Below are 23,573 nucleotides of genomic sequence, written 5' to 3'. Positions count from 1 at the left end.
CTTCTCCTTTCAGAGGAAAACGTTCCGAGGGAGAGTGCCTTACCACCTTCCTCTGGATGCCGCATGATTCCGTGGGTTAGTACCCTACCACCTTGCAACCAGAGAGAAACCCATGCTCAGGAGGAAAATTCCGAGGAATGAGTGACCTACCACCTTCTCCTTTCAGAGGAAAAACATTCCGAGGGAGAGTGCCCTACCACCTTCCTCTTGAGTGATAAACATGAGTGAGAAGCCCATCTTCAAGCCTCACATTCGAACGTAGGTGGGAGACTGCCACAGCCCCATACGACGGATAACAATGCATATCATAATCACGTATTCAATCTTAAATGCCATTTCTCATAACACACTTCCACTCATACTCATTCCATCAACCATAATCATTCATTTCCAAGTTTTCACTCATCACAACCATCATCAGTTCATAACTTTTCATTCCGAACTCAATAGTCCGTCAATTTCTCAATTCATATACCATTCTTCTTTCGCACTCCACCAAACCCATCCTTAGTACACCAAAAACCTAGGCTTCCGTTCTCTAACTTTTCAAAATAACACCAAATCAAACCTCCTAGGATATTTCCCATGTTTTAATGCCTGAAAGTAAGCCCAAGAGTCTTAATTAGGTGTCACAGAAGTATACAAGCTTGTTGGAAAGGCGAAATAGTTTAAAAACAAAGTTTTAGTTGAAAAACAGGGCATGTGCGTATGCACAGGGGTGTGCGTGCGCACAGGGGTGTGCATGCGCACGCCCAAAGAGATTTTTAAAAAGTGTGCGTACGCATAGAGGTGTGCGTACACACAAGTACCAAATTTTACAATTCTGTTCGCTCGCACAAGGTGTGCTAGCGCCCTCAACATACTGCCCTTCCCAACGTGTGCTTGCGCACAAGTTGTAAAACTTTATTGGATGTGTGCATGCACAAGTCGTTCTAACACTCTTAACAGCGAGCCTTCCCCTGAGTGTACGTACGCACAAGGCTGTGCGTGCCCACATACCAGAAATCACAAAATTCTGCAAGTTTGTAGAATTTCAGATTTCGACACCAAACTTTGAATGATCATAACTTCCTCTATAAAAATCCAAATTTTATAAACTTTATATCAATTTAAATATTTTTCAATGAACTTTAATTATAAATAATTTTCATTAATTTTTGACAACTGAGGCACAAGTTATGACCCGTCAAAGTTCACTAAAAACCAGATTTTACCAAAACCTTGAAAGTTCAATTTTTTAACCAACTCCCATTCCAAAACCAACTCAATAACATTTCAACCCTACCAAAACAGCCCAAAATTCCTACCAAAAACTCCTTCAACCATTTTATCAATCACACAACCTTCTAATCATTAAACCATTTAATACTCACCTCATTCCAACTCTAAATTCAATAATCAACAATATTACCCATCCAAAATTCATCATACATCATATAACCAACAACATTATTTAACAACACTAACAACATCAATAATTTCTTCATACATAAATACTTCACTTACCACCTATCATTATCATAAAAGTCACCAAACTCCAACCCCACACACCATCAATAACCCACTAACCTTAACACAACATCAACCACAAGATCCAAATTCCAAGATTTTCATCAACATATATCGTCAAACATTACAATCCTTATTCAACATCATCCAAAAATCATCACAAGGACTCACAATTCTACTCATTCACCAATAACATTTTCACAACTCATCATCAATCATCAACAATACCACTAACTCTCAACAACTATAATAATTCTCAACATTCATCATCAACCACAATAACTAACAGTCAATATCATCATCAACATCCATAAACACAACTCATCAATAATTATCATCTAACAATATGTATATCATCACATTCAAACCCATTCATCCTACATCCAAACCAACATCAAGCATACATTTATATACAATTAATCATACAACCACATCTTTCAACCTATCTTAAGGTCAACTAGCCTAAGTGTCCATTGATGTTACATATTACATAAAGGAGACCGAAACCATACCTTGACAGCTCCCCAAAAAGCACACCGCACCAAGATTGGAGTCCAACAAGCTTTCAATCTCACCAACAAGCCACCAAAGCTCAAACTAACATCATATATATACCAAAATCAAAACCTAAGATACACAAAATAACTAAACACAAGGGTTTAGTGAAACCTTACATTAACCAACGAGATTAGGAGTAAAATCTAACAATTATCCGGTACTAGAGATCATCTAAACAAGCAAAATCACAAAATCTACTCAAAACCATAACCCCAACAATGTAGAATTCTAGGGCTGGAAACTGGGGATGAGACGCAATTTCTTACCAGGTTTGCTTAGATAAAATCAAAGAGCTTGACGAGAGCTTCGCGTGGCCGCAAACGGCTCGTCAATCGGAGCTCCGTAGCTCAAGTTATGGCTCCCGGAAGGTGGATGTGAATAGTAACACCACCCCTTCTCCTCTCTTCTCTCAAACCGCGCCCCTCTCTCTCTCTTTTTGCATCAAATGAGCTGAAATGATCATTAATGGGTTTATATGAGTTGGCGCTTAGGTCCGGTCCAACCCGTTAGTGTTTTTGGTCCGTTTAGTCGACTTTGAGCCAAAACCTTTAAAATTAGCGTCCAGTTTTTTATTCTAAATTATTTTTGTCCTTTCAAAATAATAAATCAACTTTCAAAATCTTATTTTCCAAAATACGCGGTACTGGACAAACTAGAGCCAATACTGCTAGCTTAAGTGACAGTACGCATTTTTACAAAAAACTTTTCGGAAAAGATACATTTTCCAACTCAGAAAAATTCATTGAAACCAAATTTCACCTTTATATTTTCAAATTAAAACTTCTGAATTTTGAATCTATTCCGGGCACTAAAATTATTTTATTAAAACGGTTTTACGTGAAAACTCCGGTTCTTACATTTTCACTCTTAAACACAAATTAGGAGAAATTCACAAAACCATGCTATTTCATTGAATAAATGTGGGATAAGTTGATAAAATCCCCTGAGACTCCATTGTAACTCTTGGAAGTGGAGGATGAAGGGGGAGACGGAGCATAACGGCGTTGACGACGACTCGAAAAGAGAAGAGAAAAAATAGAAGAGAGATACTGAAAATGAACGACAGGAAGAAAGAGGCTAATAGCAACGCCAGGAGATGGGCTGAGATTGGCAGCGAGCGCCAGATTGGACGGCGACGGTGATGGCAGAGACCAGAGAAAAGTGGAGTAGATGGTGGTGGCTTTGTAGATAGATTAGAGTTTTATTAGATAAATTTTAAAAATATTTGTGGTAAATATAAAAAAAATTATAATTATTATTAAACCCCAATATAAAGTATATTTATAAATTATTGTTTATGCATATTAGAAAAGTTCAAAAGATTTAAGTTTATTAAAGACAGATCCAAACTAAGATATTTATGTATATTATTAAAAATTTTCGATATATTTATATTGATAAAAAGAAGAAGAAGAACAACAATAATAGTAAAAAAAACAATGAAAAGGATGAAATATGCAAAAAAAAAAATGCGAAAAACAATGAAAAAAATATATAAAAAAAAAAAGGAAGAGAAGGAAAAATACCAAATACAAACGTTAAAAAAAAAACAACATAATTTTATACACACGTTATACAAATAGATTTTATTTGATTAAAATTAACTTATACCAACTTATTTGTCAAAAAAATTTGTAAGTGTAGCGGGACTATGGGCAGTCATGGACATTTAGACACTTCTATCTAAAGAAATTTATAAAAAACATTGCATATTTGCATCCTTTCCCACTTTCTCCCTAGCAGCTCATTTATGCGCCATCTCCAAATCTCAAAAGATACGGCAAATTCCTCTTAGTTGTGAATTTGTGATCCTATGTTTCAAGTTTCAACTGAGAAACTAAAAAAAAAAAAAAAGGGGCGAACGGAATACTCGGGTAGCGCACGTTAACAAAAGAATGGCACCTACACAGCGCACTTTAGCACACTCCCGTGCTCCACACACCCTCTGTGTCCACCATCTTTCTCTTTCCCCTCGCAGTCCACCTTATCCTACGCACCCTTTCCCTTCCATTCCCTTCATCCCTTTCTCTTCACTCCTCTTAGGTCTAACGCTTCTTCTTCTCTCTCCAAAAACTCTTCTTTCCCCGTACTTTTTGAAAAAATTAGGGTTTCTGCACTTGTCGCTACCCTCGCATTGTGGTCGCGTTATATCACATGGATCACAGAAACAATCCCAAGGACTCGCTCTCCTATTCCAATCTCTTCAATCTCGAGGTTCTCCGCATTGGTTCTTCCCCGTTTTCCAGTTTTTGTGATTACTGTATTTCCCGCCATTGTTTTATGTATGAATAGGGATTCTGCACGTTGTCTTTTAGTTTTAACGTGTTCGTCAATTCCTTTATTTTTGTTGTTTCATTGGTTATATTTTGCTTTGGAAGCCTCCAAAAGAAAAAAAATCGACGAATTTAGTGTTATTCTGATCGCGTTGTTTTTGTAGCCTTTGATGAACTTTCAACTTCCACAACGGGATAATGATTTTGGTTATTACGGGAATAGTAGTCAGGACGATGAGAGCAGAGATAGCCGAGGTAGGCATTACGCTTTTTGTGTGTTTTTGTTATGGTTCATGTTTTATTATGGATTGATGAGTTATTGTCTATTTGGATTTTATGCTTGTGAAGTTTATGGTTCTTTTGTAATTTTGTGAAGATTAAAGATAGTATGGTTACTAATTTGTTCTTGGGTCAAGAGGTTTAACTTGTATAATAGAATAAACAATGACAATAATGACGTGTATCTTTGGGTGGGTTCCATGATCAGGTGGTGGGGCAATGGCAAGTCACAGTAATGGGAATGTGAATGCGAATGGAAGGGAGGTAAATTTGTTGAAGAGAGCATGGTCTCAAAACAGTGACGAGGAGGAAAGGAGTCGGTTTTATGGAACGTGTATCACAGAGGAGCGATATAGATCGATGCTTGGAGAGCATGTCCAAAAATACAAGAGGAGGTTCAAGGACACCTCATCTACTCATGCCCAAAATCAGGTTGCTGTTCCACCTGTTCAAAGTAGCAGTGCCTCAAAAGCTCGAAAGTCTGGGAATGATCACTATGGAGGACTGCATGCTGCAGAGATTGCATCTGAATGGCTATATGATTCCAATTCTCAGAAACCAGGAAACTACCATGATGCTAATTTCCTGCAGCGATATGCCTCTGATAGGTTTGCCTTACTATTTTATTGCTTTTATTCTGCCATGGCTTTTGGATGGTAAATCATTATTCTATTGAAAGTCAGCTCAGCTTTTGTTGACTTGTTGCAGGACTATGTATGAACCTGCTTCTTTGGACATTACTGATGGTATCTCTTATAAGATCCCTCCAAAATATGATAAGCTAGCTTCAATGCTGAACCTGCCAAACTTCTCAGATATCCATGTAGATGAATTTTACTTAAAGGGTACCTTGGATTTGGGGTCCTTGGCTGCAATGATGGCTACTGATAAAAGGTTCATGACTACAAACCGAGGAGGCATGGGGGAGCCTATGTCCCAATATGACTCACTTCAGGCACGCTTGAAGGCCATGTCCGCTTCTAATTCACCTCATAAGTTCAGTCTGAAAGTGTCCAATGTCGGTTTAAATTCCTTCATCCCAGAGGGGGCAGCTGGAAACATAAAGCGATCTATTTTGTCTGAGGGTGGTGTATTGCAGGTTTATTATGTTAAGGTTTTGGAAAAAGGTGATACTTATGAGGTATGTATCAGTTGGGCCTATAATTTTTTCCTCTCCTTTTTTTTCTTTATTTTCTTCCCCTTTCCTTTACTTTAGTTTTGACATTTAACTGCTTTAGATCATTGAGCGAAGCCTACCTAAGAAGCAAAAGGTGAAAAAAGATCCTGCTTTGATTGAGAAGGAGGAAAGGGATAGAATTGGTAAGATTTGGGTAAACATTGTCAGAAGAGACGTTCCAAAACATCATAGGAATTTCACAATTTTTCATCGAAAGCAACTGATGGATGCCAAGAGGTTCTCAGAGAATTGTCAAAGAGAGGCATGTACTTTACACATTTGTGCTCTCTTTGTATTGTTCTACATTGATATTTGTTGTCTGTAGTTCTAATACAAAGCTTGTGATTTCATTTTTCTGCAAAATGACTGAAATTGATTCTTTTTTTTTTTTCAGGTTAGAATGAAAGTTAGTAGATCACTTAGATGGACTCGGGGTGCCAGCATTCGCACCCGCAAACTAGCTAGAGACATGTTGTTTTTCTGGAAACGAGCTGATAAGGAGATGGTAATTTTTATTTTGTATTTGAAATTTTAAATTTACTGACTTGATTCTGTATGCATTTATTCTTGATTTTTATAGTATTCAAGTGGTGTCAAATAGGTTCATCCATTGTGGGCTTTGATTTTCTTTGGATAGTGAAAATTATCTTGCTTGCATAAATTCTTATACATTACACTAGTGTGATATGATTTTTAATGCCATTCCTTGTAGATTGAATTGAGAAAAAGAGAGGAAAAAGAAGCTGCTGAAGCATTGAGGCGTGAACAGGAGCTTCGAGAAGCTAAGAGGCAACAGCAAAGGCTTAATTTTCTCATACAACAAACTGAGCTCTACAGTCACTTCATGCAGAACAAATCAAGCTTATTATCTTCAGAGGCTTTACCAATGGAAGATGAAAAAGCAGATGATCAAGATGCACTTTTTGACTCTTCAGATGCTGGCCCAATTGAGGATGATCCTGAAGAGGCTGAATTGAAGAAGGAAGCTTTGAAGGCTGCTCAAGAAGCAGTCTCCAAACAAAGAAAGTTGACAAGTGCTTTCGACAGTGAGTGCCTGAGGCTGCGCCAGGCTGGTGAAGCTGATCCACTTTCACAGGAGGTAGCAGGAGCGAGTGACATTGATTTGCAAACTCCGTGAGTTCTCCCTCTTTCCTTAGCTTTTGTCACATGTATGTATAAATGTACATCATGAGGATATGTATAAATATATATTTGCATATTACTGGGTTAACTTTTGTCTATATGGTATTATGGGGGTGTTAGACTATTGTTTATTTTTGTTAAATAGTTTTTCTCGTTGTATTGCAGCTCAACTATGCCTGTGGCATCTACAGTTCAGACACCAGAATTATTTAAAGGTTGTCTAAAAGAATATCAGCTAAAAGGTCTTCAGTGGCTTGTTAATTGTTATGAGCAGGTATTTTAGCAATCCCAGAGAACTTACATGAATATATTTGCTCTCTCTTGGTTGCAATCTGAACAATTTTGGTTTGTGTCTTTCAGGGTTTAAATGGCATACTTGCTGATGAGATGGGACTTGGAAAGACAATTCAGGCTATGGTATTTTTGGCCCATTTAGCTGAGGTATCTATTGAAGTATTGAACGTGGTCTGTTTGCTCATGTTTTAGACTTTATTTTAACATGCTTTAACTCTTGCAGGAGAAAAATATATGGGGGCCTTTTCTGGTTGTTGCACCTGCATCTGTTTTAAACAATTGGAATGAGGAACTTGAGCGCTTTTGCCCTGAACTCAAGAGACTTCCTTATTGGGGAGGTGTTGCCGAGCGATCAGTGCTTAGGAAAAGTATTAACCCAAAGGATCTATATCGTAGGTAATTTCGATTTCTCGTGCATTCTATTTTCCTTAAAAGAGTTGATGGTAGTGAAAACATATATTAAAGAAGTCATTTTGTAGCCTGGTAGGAAAGAAAAGGGTTTGTTCTCATAGTTGATTCTGCTATCTTTTTATGCTAATATCTACTTTAATTGTTTTTTATTGCTGGATACATGAGTCATATTTGTTAAAATTCAGATAAGAGAAGCCCTTTTGGAGTCACTTTGTTGTGTGGTTTGGGTAAATACAGCACTGAAATTTGGGTAGTCACAAAGATTTTAAGCCAAAGCTTTAGAATCTGTGTTGTTGACATTACCACATTAGTAACTGGTTTTGGTGTTTCTATACCGTATTGAAAGTTTGAAATTTCTTCCGATCCAGACCGATGTTCATAATGGATATGGGATTGGGTGGATTCCCATTCTGTATTCCCAAAGGGATACAAGGTCTCCACTTACCCACCAAAACTACTCTCCCATTTCAGACGCAGCTTAATTCTCCTCATCTCTTCCTAATTTCAACCTACTACTCCACCGACCTTTACTAAATTCTAAATAAAACTAAGGTGAAATTGTAAAACTTATAAATTTGAATTAATCTTTAATTTGTAATAAAATATAAAAACATGGATTGGCAAGTGCCTATTAATCCATTAGCTATTATAGTGGCTTTGTGTTCTAATGCCTGGTTGTGAAAAAAAGCAAATCGATCATTACATGGCGGGTCAAGAAAGATTCTAGATGCTTCTTAAAGAGGAACAAAATCAGAAGTGTTATTGTTGTGTTTCCTTTGAAGTATAAGATGTGCCTGCTATTTGGGTATTACTATTGACAAGTCTCCTTAGGCTTGAAGTGGTCTTCTGCATTATACACACTAGAAGTCTGATAGGAAATGTTATGGCTATCAAACTGCCTTTTCAATTTTTGTAATTTTAATATATAAGTTTTGAAATTTTATGTAATTTCATTTAATTACTTCCTTATATTATATTATATACTCTAGTATGCCTATGCTTATGATGGCTATGGTGGTTATGCAAGTGTTATTAAAGCTAAAGTCACATTTTCTTTTACATTTTGATAACACTTTTTTAGCAATACTTCTTAAAAAGCATTGTTAAATAATAAAGTGTTACTTTAATTTTGCAACACTTTCACCATAGCTACCGTAGCATAGGCATACTAGAATGCACCTATATATATGAGGTAGAATACTCTTACACTGATGCAAGAGTTAGTAAACTTACCCCTTGAATAACTTTCTTATGTAAATTTTATCAATCCAACCGATGAATTGGAGCTACATATCATACAAGATCATGTAAAAAATAGACAACATTAATGAATGTGATCAAATAATTCATTTTACATACATTTAAGAAGTATGTATTACGTTGATTTAAATGGTGTTAGATTAATGTGAAATTTTAGTTATGATCTATAACATGAACTTTCAATACAATGGTCAGTTTTACAAAAACTTTCTTCAGGAACGAGTATCGTTGAATAAAAACTTACAATCAAATGTGAAATTTTATCCTGTATATGGTTTCCTTGTAGCTGAATTTTAGTAGTTTGATTCTTGGTCCTTTTCCTTGTTACAAAGTAAAATAACATCCAATGTAAGGCAAAGTTGATGTTCTTATAAATGTTTGGTGGGGATGGTATTGTTCATCTTCACAAAGTCATGCTCTAATGTTTGGAGTTTTGTTCCATTGGTCAAAAACATAATAAATGTTTTAGCCCTTGCCTGTCTTAATTTTATTTGTAGTTCATTCCGTCTTTTTGCATTCTCTCATCCTTGTGATAGCTATCATCAGTACTTCTTTCTTGTTTACCAGGGACGCTAAATTCCACATTGTCATCACTAGCTATCAGCTGTTAGTACAAGACGAGAAGTTTTTTCGCCGTGTGAAATGGCAGTACATGGTTTTAGATGAGGCTCAAGCAATAAAAAATTCAACCAGGTATTATGTAATCTTTGTTTATGAGGTGCATAATATCATAAGTGAATGGAATATGTCTAGTCCTTACAGTTTGTGATCATGTGGTTTCTTATAAGAAAACTATGAGTAACTGTTTATATAGCTCATTTTTTCTTACAATGGAACTGTGTATACTTTTTAAATGTAGAAATTGTATAGTTGAACTTGTATCATTATACATTTGACTGCTAAAATTCTCTTCAATCTAACAGCATAAGATGGAAGACACTCCTTAGCTTTAATTGTCGGAATCGCCTTCTTCTTACTGGCACACCTATTCAGAATAATATGGCAGAGCTGTGGGCTCTTCTGCACTTCATTATGCCAACTTTATTTGATAGCCATGAGCAGTTTAATGAGTGGTTTTCGAAAGGGTAAGTTTTCTTCATTGTATTTCCATTGATTTTTTAGCCGTATAATTAGGGTCTAACATACTATGACCAATCACATGCCAGCATTGAGAACCATGCAGAACATGGTGGCACCTTGAATGAGCATCAACTGAACAGATTGGTATGTTCATCTTTCTGTCTTTCCAAATAGAATGGGCTGAGTTCAGACATGAATCATGATAGAGCATAGTTGTGTCGTTCGAACCATGTAGCTGATCCCACATAGTGGGACAAGGCATTGTTGTTGTTGTACTATATCATTTTGGATTTTCAATTTAAGAATAGTATATGGGATTTGTTTATCAGGAGATTTTTTGGTTTGTAGTATTAGACTTCTGTTGTGTAATATTTATTGTGAAATGAAGAGAAGAATTCATCCAACTTTGCTTTTGGATAATGTGCTGGTAGGCTGGTAGCATTTGTCTTTTGAGAGTACTAAACACTTGTTTAACATGTTTGTGGGCATTTTTTATTTATTGCGTGGTTGTTTTAAGCTAAGCTGGTGTGCTTTGGGTTTTATCTTTTTGCAGTATAAATATGTGCACTTGCACATGCATTGGCTAGGGTTTTCAGAAAAGCTCTTGTTAACTACTCTTAATTCTTTATATTCATGTATGCATATCCCAATATAAACTAAATACATGTTTCAGGAATGTGTGATAACTGGAGTTGCGATTTCATGCATTATATTGTGCTCCATTATTCTTTTTTACTACAACAACAACAACAACAACAAAGCTTTATCCCACTAGGTGGGGTCGCCTATTTTTTTACTACCTCTAATTATTTTTGCTGGTTTTGTATTAAACTATTGCAATTTTGCATCTTTTTGAACTACTTGACTTAATTTCTGCCCACGTGTATAACAGCACTCAATTCTGAAGCCTTTCATGTTGCGGCGCGTTAAAAAGGATGTAGTTTCTGAGCTGACTAAGAAAACTGAGGTTATGGTGCATTGCAAGCTGAGTTCTCGGCAGCAGGCTTTCTATCAAGCAATTAAGAACAAGATATCTCTTGCTGAACTTTTCGATAGTAATCGTGGGCAACTCAACGAGAAGAAAATCCTGAATCTAATGAATATTGTTATTCAACTAAGGAAGGTAGTGTCCATTTCCATGCTGCTTTTGGCAGACTAAAGTTGTTTTTGTTGATTCATTTTGTGCTGCCGTTTGCTTCATTGAAAATGAATCCCCGCCGCCCCCCCCCCCTCTTCCCCCTTTCCCCCCCCCCCCCCCAAAAAAAAAAACCCAAAAAAAGGGAAGAAAACAGAGAGAAAGATCGGCCATGGTAATAACTGCTGTTGAATTATGATAGGTTTGCAACCATCCAGAGTTGTTTGAAAGGAGTGAGGGTAGCACATACTTCTATTTTGCAGAGATTCCAAATTCCCTTCCACCTCCCCCATTTGGGGAGTTGGAGGACATATACTATCCTGGAGGTCACAACCCCATATCATATGAGGTAATTTCTCAAACCTTGTCTACTGTATCAAGATTATAATCTGGTGTTTGGTCAGGATAAAACCAAAATTCATAAATAATGGCATCTGGATCCCCTTGCTTGTTGCTGTTGGAAAGACTTTGACCAAGGTCAAATATCTGGCTATATCAGTACCATGGTGCTACTGTGTAGTGGAAATTTCGGAAAACACAATGAGTCGTGATCTGTTATTGATGACCTTGACTCCAACTACTATTGGAGTTAGAGTATAATTGGAAAAATTGTGTGCATGTGTCCTATCTCTGCTGTTTCCACTTGTTGGGTACAGAAACTGTTTTCTTGGGACAATTTTTCTGTCTCTAAACCTGGCTCTCTAGCTAAACACTACCAAAGTGTTGAATTTCATTATTTTCTCTTTCTCCTTCCCTCATTCTTGTTCTGTCTTAATTAATCTCTTATTATGAAAGCCAAAGTAAACCACTGGCTTCATGTCTCCATGAACAAAGGATTTTGGATAATCTGACAATTCAAACTTAAACTGCATCAGCTCAATTCTTCTTTGGTCTTGTCATCCCAATTAAAAGTTAATTCAATCAAGGAATATTTGGCTAGTGTACAATCTCAGGTTCCCAACTATCTTTTAAGTTGAGGAAAGTCCATTCATGATCAATGTTTGTTTTTTTTTTTTATTAATTTTCTTTTTAATTTTAAAATTTTTCAGATGCCAAAACTTGTCTACCAAGAGATTATGCAAAGATCTGAGACTTTCAGTGCGACTGTTGGTCATGGTGTCTGCAGAGAATCTTTTCAGAAACATTTCAACATTTTTACACCGGAAAATATTTATCGCTCTATGATCTCAGAAGGTGTGGTTGTTAATAGCGGAAACTTTGGTTTTACTCGTTTGGTGGATTTGTCTCCACAAGAGGTGACATTTCTGGCCAGTAGTTCTTTCTTGGAGAGACTATTGTTTTCTATGATGAGATGGGAACGTAAATTCCTTGATGAATTTATAGACTTTCTTATGGAGACCACAGTAAGTGATCCTGAATGTAGTTACCTGGAAAAAGGAACAGTGAGAGCTGTTACTAGAATGTTATTATTGCCATCAAGATCTGAGGCTCAGTTTCTTGAACGAAGGTTTGCAACTGGGCCCACCTGTGATCCTTTTGAGGCTTTGGTCATCTCCCATCAGCATAGACTTTTATCCAATGCAAGGCTTCTTCACGCAGCTTACACATATATCCCACCGACTAGAGCTCCACCAGTATGTTGTTCTTTCTCTGTTGTTGCTTTCATGTTTGTTTGAAATAGTGTTGACTACCTAGAGTAGGAGCAATTAGCTCTGTAGAGAACTACCAGTGATAGAAAAGGTCACTCATTCAATTAGAATGTACTTTGTATATGTGTCTTGTCCTACTACTAACATGAATATATGCAGTTTCTCATTCTCACTTGGATATTTTTCTAAGTATTCTCAAGTATTTTTTCCTGATAATTGTCTATCATTCTGCCACTGTTATTCTTTACAGATTGCTGCTTATTGCCCAGATCGTAACTTCTCCTATAAAATGATTGAAGAATTGCATGATCCTTGGGTTAAGAGGTTGTTTGTAGGATTTGCGCGTACATCTGAATCTACTGGTCCTAGAAAGCCTGTTTGTTCTCCTCATCATTTAATTGAAGAGATTGATTCTGAACTACCTATTTCACACCCTGCACTTAAGTTCACACATGAAGTTTTTGGCTGTTCACCTCCGATGCATAATTTTGACCCAGCAAAGTTGCTCACTGTAAGGATTATTTTTCTGTTTGTGTGGGGTTTATTGAATGTGAATCCTCCCCATAAAATTAAAAGGAAAAAATGGGACCAATTTTTTATTATTATATTGAAAATTTCTTATGCTTATTATAATTAGGACTCTGGGAAGCTTCAAACACTTGATATACTATTGAAACGCTTGCGAGCAGGAAATCATCGTGTTCTTTTGTTTGCTCAGATGACTAAGATGCTGAATATTTTGGAGGTACCATTGAACTTGGCTCAATGTTAAATATATTGATAATGGTTATCTTTTGAAATAATTCTATAGGTTACGGTTCAGTTATTAAAAGGTGTTCATTTACCTCCAAAGTAATGGTCACATCAAATTGGATTCATTGAATACCTGGTCTGACCTGGATGTTGCATACTTTCCCGCTAAAGCAACTAAATGAGTTAAATGCATTTTTGATTTGAGAAACTTTGCTATTTAATTAAAGTTGAAGTAGCATGCTGAACATCTACTTTCTCCACATTGTTCTACAGTTGACTGATGGTTTTATCTTTCCTGCAGGATTATATGAACTATAGAAAATATAAGTATTTTCGACTTGACGGGTCATCTACTATTCAGGATCGCAGAGACATGGTCAAAGACTTCCAGGACAGGTGATTTCTTTTATTGTTATAACTATCATACTGTTCTTTTGTCTGACTCCATTAAAAAACATCTAGAATTTTTATGTTCGTTTTTGATTTTATTACAGGAGTGACGTATTTGTGTTCTTACTGAGTACAAGAGCTGGTGGATTAGGTATCAACTTGACAGCTGCTGACACAGTCATATTTTATGAAAGTGACTGGAATCCAACGTTGGATCTGCAGGCAATGGATAGAGCTCATCGTTTGGGTCAGACAAAAGATGTTTGTTCTCACCCTCTTCCTCTCCCCCTCCTTGTCCTATTTCTCCATTAAAAGAAAAAGCGTCTTCACACATGTTATTCTGTTAATAATCCTATGGATGCCATGTTGCCCAAATAGTTATGACCTCAAGCATATGGTATCTTTGGATCTTCATTCCTTGTATAGTTGGATTACTTGGATATAGAAATTTCTTTCTTCCTGATCTCCTTTCACTATCAATCTCCAACATCTTGTCTCTCACCAACACAAAAGTTACTTGTTTTGAGTTTCTAAGTACTTAGGTTTCTTTTGCTTTAGGGATAAAAAAATTGGATCACTATTGTTGTTCAAAGCTGATTTTATGTTAATTTGAAACTTGTAGGTTACTGTTTACCGACTTATATGTAAAGAGACAGTTGAAGAGAAGATACTTCTTAGAGCAAGTCAGAAAAGTACTGTGCAGAACCTTGTCATGACTGGTGGTTCTGTTGGAGGTGATCTTTTAGCTCCGGAGGATGTCGTATCTTTGCTTTTGGATGATGTCCAACTTGAACAGAAATTAAAGGAAATCCCTATTCAGGTTTGTGGTATTCTCGTCACATTAAATTTATTGTTACAATATTATAAATATTCCTTGCACTGACAGTGGGAAAGAATAAGGAATATATAGGATCCATGATCCTGAAACAATATGCGGATTTTTTAGTTTATATTTTGACCTCACCTGTCCTTCTAGGTAAAGGATAAGGAAAAGAAAAAGAAACCAACTAAGGGTATACGTGTAAATGAAGATGGTGATGCATCTCTGGAGGATCTAACAAACTCTACAGCCCAGGGTACTGCAGATTTTGATCTTCCGATGGACCCAGAGGGATCAAACGCCAGTAATAAAAAGGTATTATCTTACTTCCTTAAGCCATGCTGGCTTCTTTTTCCTTGAATCTCATTTGAACTGTTTACACCATAATAAATATTTTTTATGTATGAAGTTTCATAATGCTTTTCCCAAGGGAATTGTTTTGTGGTTAGAATAACTTCTACGTGCTTTTGATTCATTTCTGCTAGAGAAATTTGAGTAAAAGGAATAACTACCTTAACTGCATTAGTCAGATGTCTATCTATTTACGCTGAAGAATAAAGTACATTACAAGAGCAGTGCAAGTCTTAGCTCTATTGGCAGGGTTTATTTCTATAGAGTCCATGGCTGGTAGGAGATTTTGAATTCCTAATGGAGGAATATCTTGACAGTCTGTTACATTTCTTGTGTGAAATTCTCAATCTTGAATTTTGTTTTGAGGAATATCTTATAGCATTGCCGCATTTTTCTCTTTTGGTTCATGAAAGTTCCATTCAAGAGAAAAAGCTATAGTGAGAGAAGGTTTGTATAATCATGACCCAAAAGTTATGGCATTATCGGAGGAGATATTCCATCATCCTCCATGGAGCAAAAGTTTCTCACTCCATAGAGTGATTGGCTATTTGTTTTGAATAAATAGAGTGAGAAGAAAAATGAGAGAGAAAAAAAAGGGGATTTTTGTGCAGTCCAATGCGAGATGTGAGCTATTGCACTTTTATTTTGTACGCTGCTGTTGTTTCAAACATTTTTCTGCTCTTGATTTGGGTCGAGGGTTATCAAATTTTCGAAAAGAAAGGGAGAGAACGAGTTGGATGTATATAAAAGATTTCCTCCATGAAGCATATAAGAATTTTCCTTAAAAGAAGACATATAACCTAAACACATCACAGTGAACCAATGATAAATTTTTAAAGTACATCATGAATTCATGATAAATCATATTTGTCATAATACACCTAAATGTAATTATTTGATAGTTTCAAATTTTATCTATTACTCTGGATCAATGGTACATCTGCTACCTTATGAAATTCATGGATCCCTGTTTGCAAACTTAATAATCTAGGGGCTTGTACTATTTTGTTGGTTTGATCTTATAAAATTTCAGGTCTACTAATATTCAAGGAAGTAAATTTCCAAGTTTATTTGTGATGTTATCTATGGATTGGATTAACTTTGACTCTTATTTGCAGAGAAAAGCTGCTTCCAGACCAAGGAATTCTCAAAAGCCAAGTGAATCTGGCATTATGGCTATAGATTATGAATTGGATGATAACCACCTAACTACTGAACCAGTGGGCCACAAACCAAAGAGACCCAAAAGGATGAAGAATGTAAATGAAAAGTTTGAAGAGTCTTTTACTTCATCGGCTACCATATTCCCAGAGAAGACTTAACTTCCACCAGCATAAGATTTCTGTTCTTGAGGTTCTAAAGCAGAAGCAGGCTAAGACGCTTGCCAACCACGTAGTAAATCCTCACAGTTGTACGCTCCTTTACTTGAACTAAGTTTACGCTCCATGAATTATTATTATGTTACTAGATATACAATCATAGGTTATGAATTGACCTACTATTCTATCCTAAACAAAGAGAGACATAGATATTTCAATTTAAGAGTTAATTTTTTCTAATCCAACTTGCAATCTGAGGAAATTAATTGTTGTAGGGGAAATTAATCTGAGTATTGTGATGATGATAGTTTGAGGTAGAGGACGGTGTGTCATTGCATGTATTGCAGGCACTTGGAAATGAAGACACTGCATTTAATATGATTACTGTGGAAATCATGCTTTGCTTTGCTTGCTTGCCAATTTTATATTTAAGCTCCCATCTGAAGGATGAAGCAGAGCTATATTGGAAAGTAAAGGGATCCGAGTGATAGGAATTAGGAACCAGTCCAGAGAGGATGGAAGCAGCAACTTCCATTATCATCAATACCATCTAATGCTAATTGGCCCTTTCTTCTCTCTAACTTTTTATGCATGTCACTATTGTCTTCTTCCTTGTCTTTCTAGGTCCTCTCTTTTCTCTGTATACACCACTTTGAAATGCAAATGACCTTAAACACACGCCTAAAGCCAAATGGGGCCTTCATTTCCTACATCATTATCTTTGCATTGTCAACACAAACTTATACTACTCTATCCCCTTTGTTTCTGTTTGCTTTCTTAGGTAGCATAGTTCTCCATCTTTATTATTCTCTTTGGCCTTCATATAATGCATTATTACATTTATTATTTTCAGAACCTTGTACACATTTCATATACTCTACATTATTTTTTAAGACCAAACCTGACGATTGAACTATAAGTCTGTATTGAAAACAAAAAAGAAAATAAACATTATCCAGATATGTTTGGCTAGGAATTTAAAGAAAAATGAGAACTTTGATAAATGAGTTTTCTGTACATTTGTGTAAAAAGGGGGGATTGGGGGAACTGAAAGTATCAAATCTGAAATAAATTCTCGCCAAAAATAGGGGAAAAAATATCTAAAGGAGAAACAAGGGTTGTGACGTGTGTCTGTGAAGGCTTCTTGTTTCCAGCACTGAAATTTGGGGTGGTTAATTTGTGGTCAATCATCGCTGTCTTGGACCACCTTCCTCTCACAGTTCGTTTACCACTCTGTTCTGTGTTCTTTAATTCCATCTATGCTTGACGTCGTAGGTTGCTGCCCCCTAGTCGTTCTGCCGACCTGCCACCACACCTTCGACACTGTCACTGTCGCCTTGAATCCTGGAGGTATGTTTGTTCATTGCCTTTGTGTGGTCTGAAACTCTGAAAAGTTTGCCTGTTGCCTCTGGTTGGGTTGAATCTGTTTTGGACTGTTTCACTGTGATACTTCATTGTTCTTATTCTTTATTTTTTTAGCAAAAAAATCACTACAGTTGAATATAATTTAAATCTAGTAGGATAGATGATGGCCTAAGTCAGATATATCATGTTCTTTTTTTGGTGCACTTTCTGTGTATATGCTTAAAAAAAAAAAAAAGAAATTGATATCATCATTGATAAAGTACAAGCATAAGTTGCTGGTAAAAATGTAAAATGCAAGTGATAGCACAATTATATTTTTGATCATGATTTTCTTTTAAAGCATCAAGTAATTAATCCATTTGATTGGCCAAGCAGTTGGTTCAATGTTACGTGCCTAATATATTTTTGGAACGTAGAACTTTATTTGGTCATAATTAATAGAACTAAGATTTTTGGGTTCTGTCTGCAGCAGTATCACCATAGGAAGGTTAATAACTTGATCAGGGATGTGAAGGGAATTACTACTTTAGAAGCTCATGTTAAGAAATTATTTATGGTTAACAATATGTCTATGAATGAAGTTTGGTTGCTTTCATTATCATTGATCGTAGCTTATATGTTGGTTTTGCATTTTTTGTGGTTCATTTTGGTCAATGCCTGAATATCTGAAATTAAGGTCAAACGTTGATATTAGTATGGTGTTATTTACCTTATATGTTGATGTTAGCTCATATTCTAGAGGTTGGTTGTTATTTAGGTTGCTTACTACTAGTATTATGGTTATTCCTGAGTTTGTTCTTGTATGTATGTTTCAGTGAAAATCATCTCTTTGAGAAATTAATAGTATGTTGCAAGGATAAGGTGTGTACATATCTTCAATCACTTAGTGTCGTATGGTTCATTGAGGTGTATATGAAATAAGAAGGGCATTCGAGATTGATGATGACTATGGGTACAGGATTAACCCGATTAATATTTTCTGGCGCAATTCTATTTAAAGTTATTTCAATATTGTCGTAAAAATAAAAAGAAAGAAAGGTCCATTTTGTCTTTATTTTGCTGTTCTTTACCTTAAGAAGATGCCATTAGATAATTCTATATTTGTCTTTTAGGTTTTTTCCATAAAGGTGTTCGTTTTGTTAGATAATTATTATGAGACTCATCTTAATGGTAAAAGAATGAAGCACTAAATGTTCGGTTAAACAATTATCATTTTCTTGATATGCAGTGTGTCATAAACTTATAAATGAGAATTACATGTTTGGTTGGCTTCCTTATTTACTGTCATTGATAAGGTGTTCGCTTTAGGCTATAGTTAATTTAAAATGCTCGTGTTACAGGCAATGGTAATTAGAGGCTGGAACTATAATTCGTGTTGTTTGTTATACTGTTTCATACATCGAACCTGAAAAATAAGAGAAACACTATTAGGCTGCGTGTGCTTAGAAATTTTATTAAAAAGAAATGATTAGAGAGATAAATGAGTCTTCTTTTTATTTTATTTCCTTTTTACATGTAAATTTACAAATTTATCAGAAGAATTTATCTTTAATATTGCCCTCCCGTAAGTTGCAGCAATCGCTGCCCCTGACCCACATGATAATATTGGGGATTAGGTTTGATCATGGTACAATTTATGAGACAGGATAATATTGGAAGTTTAAAATTATTTGATTGTCAATGCTGTCGAATCAACAATTTTGTACCTAGATTGGTTACTTAATTTTGTAAATTAAATAGTATCAGATAGTTTATATATTAAAATCATTATATCTAATATGTCCAGGGTGAACAATTGCTATTTGGAAGCAATAACAGATGAAGTTTGAAGATTATTGGAGTGAGGGTGAGTGCAGCAGTTTTTTAACAGCTGTAGTTGCACTGTAGCAGCGACGATGCAGGGAGTGATGAATATGATCTGGGAATGTAGGGATATAATCTTTTTCTGATTTGGAGACTAGTCTACGGAGCGCACAATTGGTAATGGCAATATCTGCTATAAATAGCAACCCTTGATCGAATGTAAAAGATTATTCCGTATTGAATGCAATTGAGGAAATTCAGTATTTGCTTCCCTTTCTTCTATCATAAATTCATAATCATCTTCAATTACCTAGACATGACATCTTCAAGTGAAGGCAATTTTGGACATCTTACTGTAGCATGCACTTATGTTTTAAAGTAGTAGTATTTAATTTGTATATCCAATTAAGCGTCTGTTTGAGGCAGAGAGTTAAATTCAAAGATAGAGAAACCAGAATAAGTAGAAGTGATCATAGTCTAATAATCTAATGAATCATTGTAAACTAATTGTGTAGAAATGCGAGTAAAAGGCATTATAATGTTTTAACCCCTCCTTCAATAATTTCAATGTCCACTTAAAAAACAAAAAGTTAGCAGAGACGATAGTTTTTTTTTCGTACGCAGCAGAGACAATAGTTGTGAATTGTGAGTGTCAACAATAATATCCATGGCTTCAGGTAGCTACCAACCAAAAAAGCGTTCTCCTCCGCCAACATTGATTCGTTTCTTTACCATTATTCTCAAAGCCTTCAACATGGAAATCTTGTAAGCTGCTTCTTTCATTCACCTTCTCTTCTCAATGTGTCTTAAGTCTTAGTGCATACAAAATCTGCAAATGATGTAACTGAACCATAAACATTCATGCATTCTTTTTTTCCCACCATAATAACACAAACTTACATATTGGATTTCATTAAGCTTTATCTACAAGTTGATCAAAAGATATACTAATTCTTTACACAGCCAATACGGTTTGCGTTGCATGGTCAGACTAATTACTTTTGTAACCATGTGATTAGCCAATTTTAACGTTATACCAACCAATTGTTTATACATTTTACCAAAATATTCTTGTTCCGGGCCTGGTGTCTAGAGCCCCAAATGGCCCAACGATGACCCAGCCCAAGATGTCTATACGGCCCGAACTAACCAGAAACCAGAAGCCAGTAACTAACATTCAAACTCAAATACCCCTTAATCTTAGCCAACAACATAAGATAAGATAACAAACACAAACTATATAAGGGGAGCCAGGGGCCTCCCTCAAGTACGTTACATACTCATAACCCCCATCTATACTTCTTAGATCTATTCTGACTTGAGCGTCAGAGTGTCCTTGTAGGTACTACCCCCTGCCGCTTTAGAAGTCCAATCACGTCATCATCGAGACCGGCGAGTCCCCAATCCATCCTTCAACATGTACCAGCAAAGTCTTGTACATTGACGCCGTCTGTGGAGACTTGCCAAGCCTTGGCAGAATGACGGATGAACACGAGGAGCGATTCTCAAACCATCACCACGAACCAGACCTACCAAATTCCCCCTGCACACGAACAACGAAACAACGGTTATCCCCCCCACCCACAGGAGGATAACCAGCGTCGTCCAAGCGCAACCAACCTGCAATCAACAACCATAAATGGACGAGTGCCGATCTGGCAAACCCAGGGCAATCGATGGCCTGAGAGAACAAGCGAACCGGATTATTCAAGAACTAACCGGCGAGTCAAATAGGCAAACCCAAGTACTTGGGTTTGCCTATTTGACAGATGTGAACTACTTGGGTTTGCCTATTTGTCTATTTCGACGCACATAACTTTTTCGATAAAAATCATTTTCTGTCTGTTCTTCGAATAACATAAACTTTACAGACCCAATTTTTATTTGAAACAAGTTTGAGAAGATTTGAGGGTCTGAAAGCTGAGTTATGACCGGCCGAAGTTTGGTAAAAAATTAGCTTTTTACCAAAATCACCAAACCTCTATTTTTACCAAAAACCTCACTCAACCCAAAGTTTTACATTTCAAAACAACATCAATTATGACCAAAACAATCCCATATCCATTCTATCACTTCCACAACGTACCAATACTCCATTATATCAATTTCATTTCAAGCATTCCACATTTCAAACAAAGTAACACATATATGTATGTATCAACATCACAACTCAAAATCATCATCCTCATCAATCATTATCACTCATAACAAACTCAAGATTTCAACAAAACTACTAACAATAGCAAGTTCACAATATCCAACCTATCTTATGGTCAACAAGCCTAAGTTTTCACGTTACATTATATGTTATCTACGAGAAACCATAACCATACCTTGGCCAATTCCTCCCTAATGCCTGGAACAACTCAAAATATCTACCGTCCCTCAAGCCCCAAAGTTTCAACTCCTCTCCAAGCGAAAGAACAAACCTCCAAGGTTCAATTTCAAGCTTCTAATATGATCAATGGACTTCAACTCAATATAATTCAATCTATTTCCATAACATATCACTATGATGGTAATCAGTGGCTAAGAGAAGGGGGGGGTTGAATCTTAGCCCCTTTTTGCTGAGTGTTACTTTCTGCCCTTTGAAATAGCTTCAGGAGATTTTTCTTCTTTTTGTCTCGTAACTAGTCAAGAGACATTTTCTTTTTGTCTCATAACCAGTCAGGAGATATTTTTCAATTTTGTCTCCTACGTAATAGAATCGAAAATAGAGTAGAAGAGAGAGAGAGAATCACACCAAGAAATATCCTGGTTCAGTTGCTAAGTACAATGCAGCCTACATCCAGTCTCCATCACAACAATGATGGAATTTCACTATAATCATCTTGATTACAAACACCAATTCTCCCTAGGAACTACCTTTCCTATCCGGGACAAGTCCAGAATCTATCCCTAACCGTGAACTTGACTTGGTCACCTGCCAAGCTTTCAACCGCTAAGTGCTAACCCAACTTGCAAGGGAATTCCCACAGAATCTTGATACACAACACATAGATGTACAAAGGACCTCTAAGACACCTATGGCTTTTTCTATAATTTTGTACACTTTGCCTTTTTCCACTCACTGACTTTTTCTTACAAACCTCACATTGTTTGCCTTTTTCACCATGAGACTCAGACAGACAAAACTAAAGAAAATACAAAATGAAACACATTGAAGGAGAAGAACTTCTGTTAGCTTGGGTAGCTATGAGAACTCTGTGCTTACTCTCCTTGTCTCAAGCCTTGGCTGTTCTCCCTTATTATAGAAGGGAAAGCCTCCAAGGTTGAAACGGTTCAATCGAGCCAACTTCTTCTTCTTCAAACATCAAAACCGGTTCGGACAGAGAGAAGAGAGAGGGAACTGAAAGCTAAAACCAACATGCAATTACCTCTCTCTCATCCCTTCTCATCGAGCTTCATCAATCTGAGCCTTCCATCTTGACTCGGTCCCTAAGAAGGATTTCTGACCCTTGATGAACCCTTGATCCTTGACAGCTCCATCTGCTCTATTTTTAGTTCTTCCTCCACGTAGCTATAGTAGCTACCTTCTGTGATGGATGAACAAAAAGTAGAGACGATCCATACCACAGGGATCTTCTTCTCTGACAGAATTAGATTGCTTCTACTTTAGGCATGGAGATCTTGAAACTTCTTCACCACATCTTGCCTTTAGTGGTAAAGATCTTAGCCACGCAATGCCTTGGATCTTCTTTTTGCTAAGGCCATCATCACCTTAGCCTCTTGCTTGTTCATAGCTTCTCTGTAATTTTCTCTGATAGCTTGCTTCAATCCTCTTTTTCTGCAAGACATGACCGAATGTGAGGAGAGAGGAGAGAGAACAGAGAGAAAGAGTGAAAAGCTTTCAATGGAATTGATGAATAAAATTAAAATGAGTTAATTTTCCACTCCCTATGCATAGTAACGTTTAACTCATTAAAAGCAATCAAATCAATTTCAACTTTTTCTTTCATGTTACCAATGCAATTAAATCCATTTAATTAGCTTTGAATTCCATTCCAAAGAGGGAGTAGGTAACCGAACTCATCATGCTCTAT

General features: G+C 36.4%; 1 protein-coding gene across 7 annotated transcripts; it reads left to right on the top strand.

Moving 5' to 3' along the window:
- The first annotated feature begins 3,674 nt into the window (after positions 1 to 3,674).
- On the top strand, positions 3,675 to 19,878 carry LOC112727549 (chromatin-remodeling ATPase INO80). 7 transcript variants are annotated; one of them, XR_011868655.1, is made up of 25 exons: positions 3,675 to 4,281; positions 4,505 to 4,595; positions 4,828 to 5,227; positions 5,328 to 5,760; positions 5,858 to 6,058; positions 6,191 to 6,301; positions 6,509 to 6,930; positions 7,105 to 7,213; positions 7,300 to 7,380; positions 7,457 to 7,629; positions 9,472 to 9,597; positions 9,828 to 9,989; positions 10,071 to 10,128; positions 10,877 to 11,107; positions 11,322 to 11,468; positions 12,169 to 12,714; positions 12,980 to 13,240; positions 13,367 to 13,474; positions 13,784 to 13,878; positions 13,977 to 14,133; positions 14,495 to 14,692; positions 14,849 to 15,007; positions 16,162 to 16,454; positions 17,638 to 17,712; positions 19,514 to 19,878. XR_011868655.1 is itself a non-coding variant. In XM_072209401.1 (23 exons), the coding sequence occupies exons 1-23, from the start codon at positions 4,222 to 4,224 to the stop codon at positions 16,363 to 16,365; spliced, it is 4,533 nt and encodes a 1,510-aa protein (XP_072065502.1). In that variant the 5' UTR covers positions 3,675 to 4,221; the 3' UTR covers positions 16,366 to 16,602. The 7 variants fall into 7 exon arrangements, 2 of the variants coding, with proteins under 2 accessions (XP_072065502.1, XP_072065503.1); XR_011868658.1 differs by having other exon boundaries at positions 3,765 to 4,281; positions 13,977 to 14,119; XR_011868659.1 differs by having other exon boundaries at positions 3,795 to 4,349; positions 13,977 to 14,119.
- Positions 19,879 to 23,573: the final 3,695 nt, after the last annotated feature.

The sequence above is a fragment of the Arachis hypogaea genome, chromosome 12 (assembly GCF_003086295.3).
Source record: "Arachis hypogaea cultivar Tifrunner chromosome 12, arahy.Tifrunner.gnm2.J5K5, whole genome shotgun sequence".
NCBI classification, from domain to species: Eukaryota; Viridiplantae; Streptophyta; class Magnoliopsida; order Fabales; family Fabaceae; genus Arachis; species Arachis hypogaea.
The sequence above is the reverse complement of the archived record's forward strand: the minus strand, read 5'-3'. Positions and strand labels throughout refer to the sequence as shown.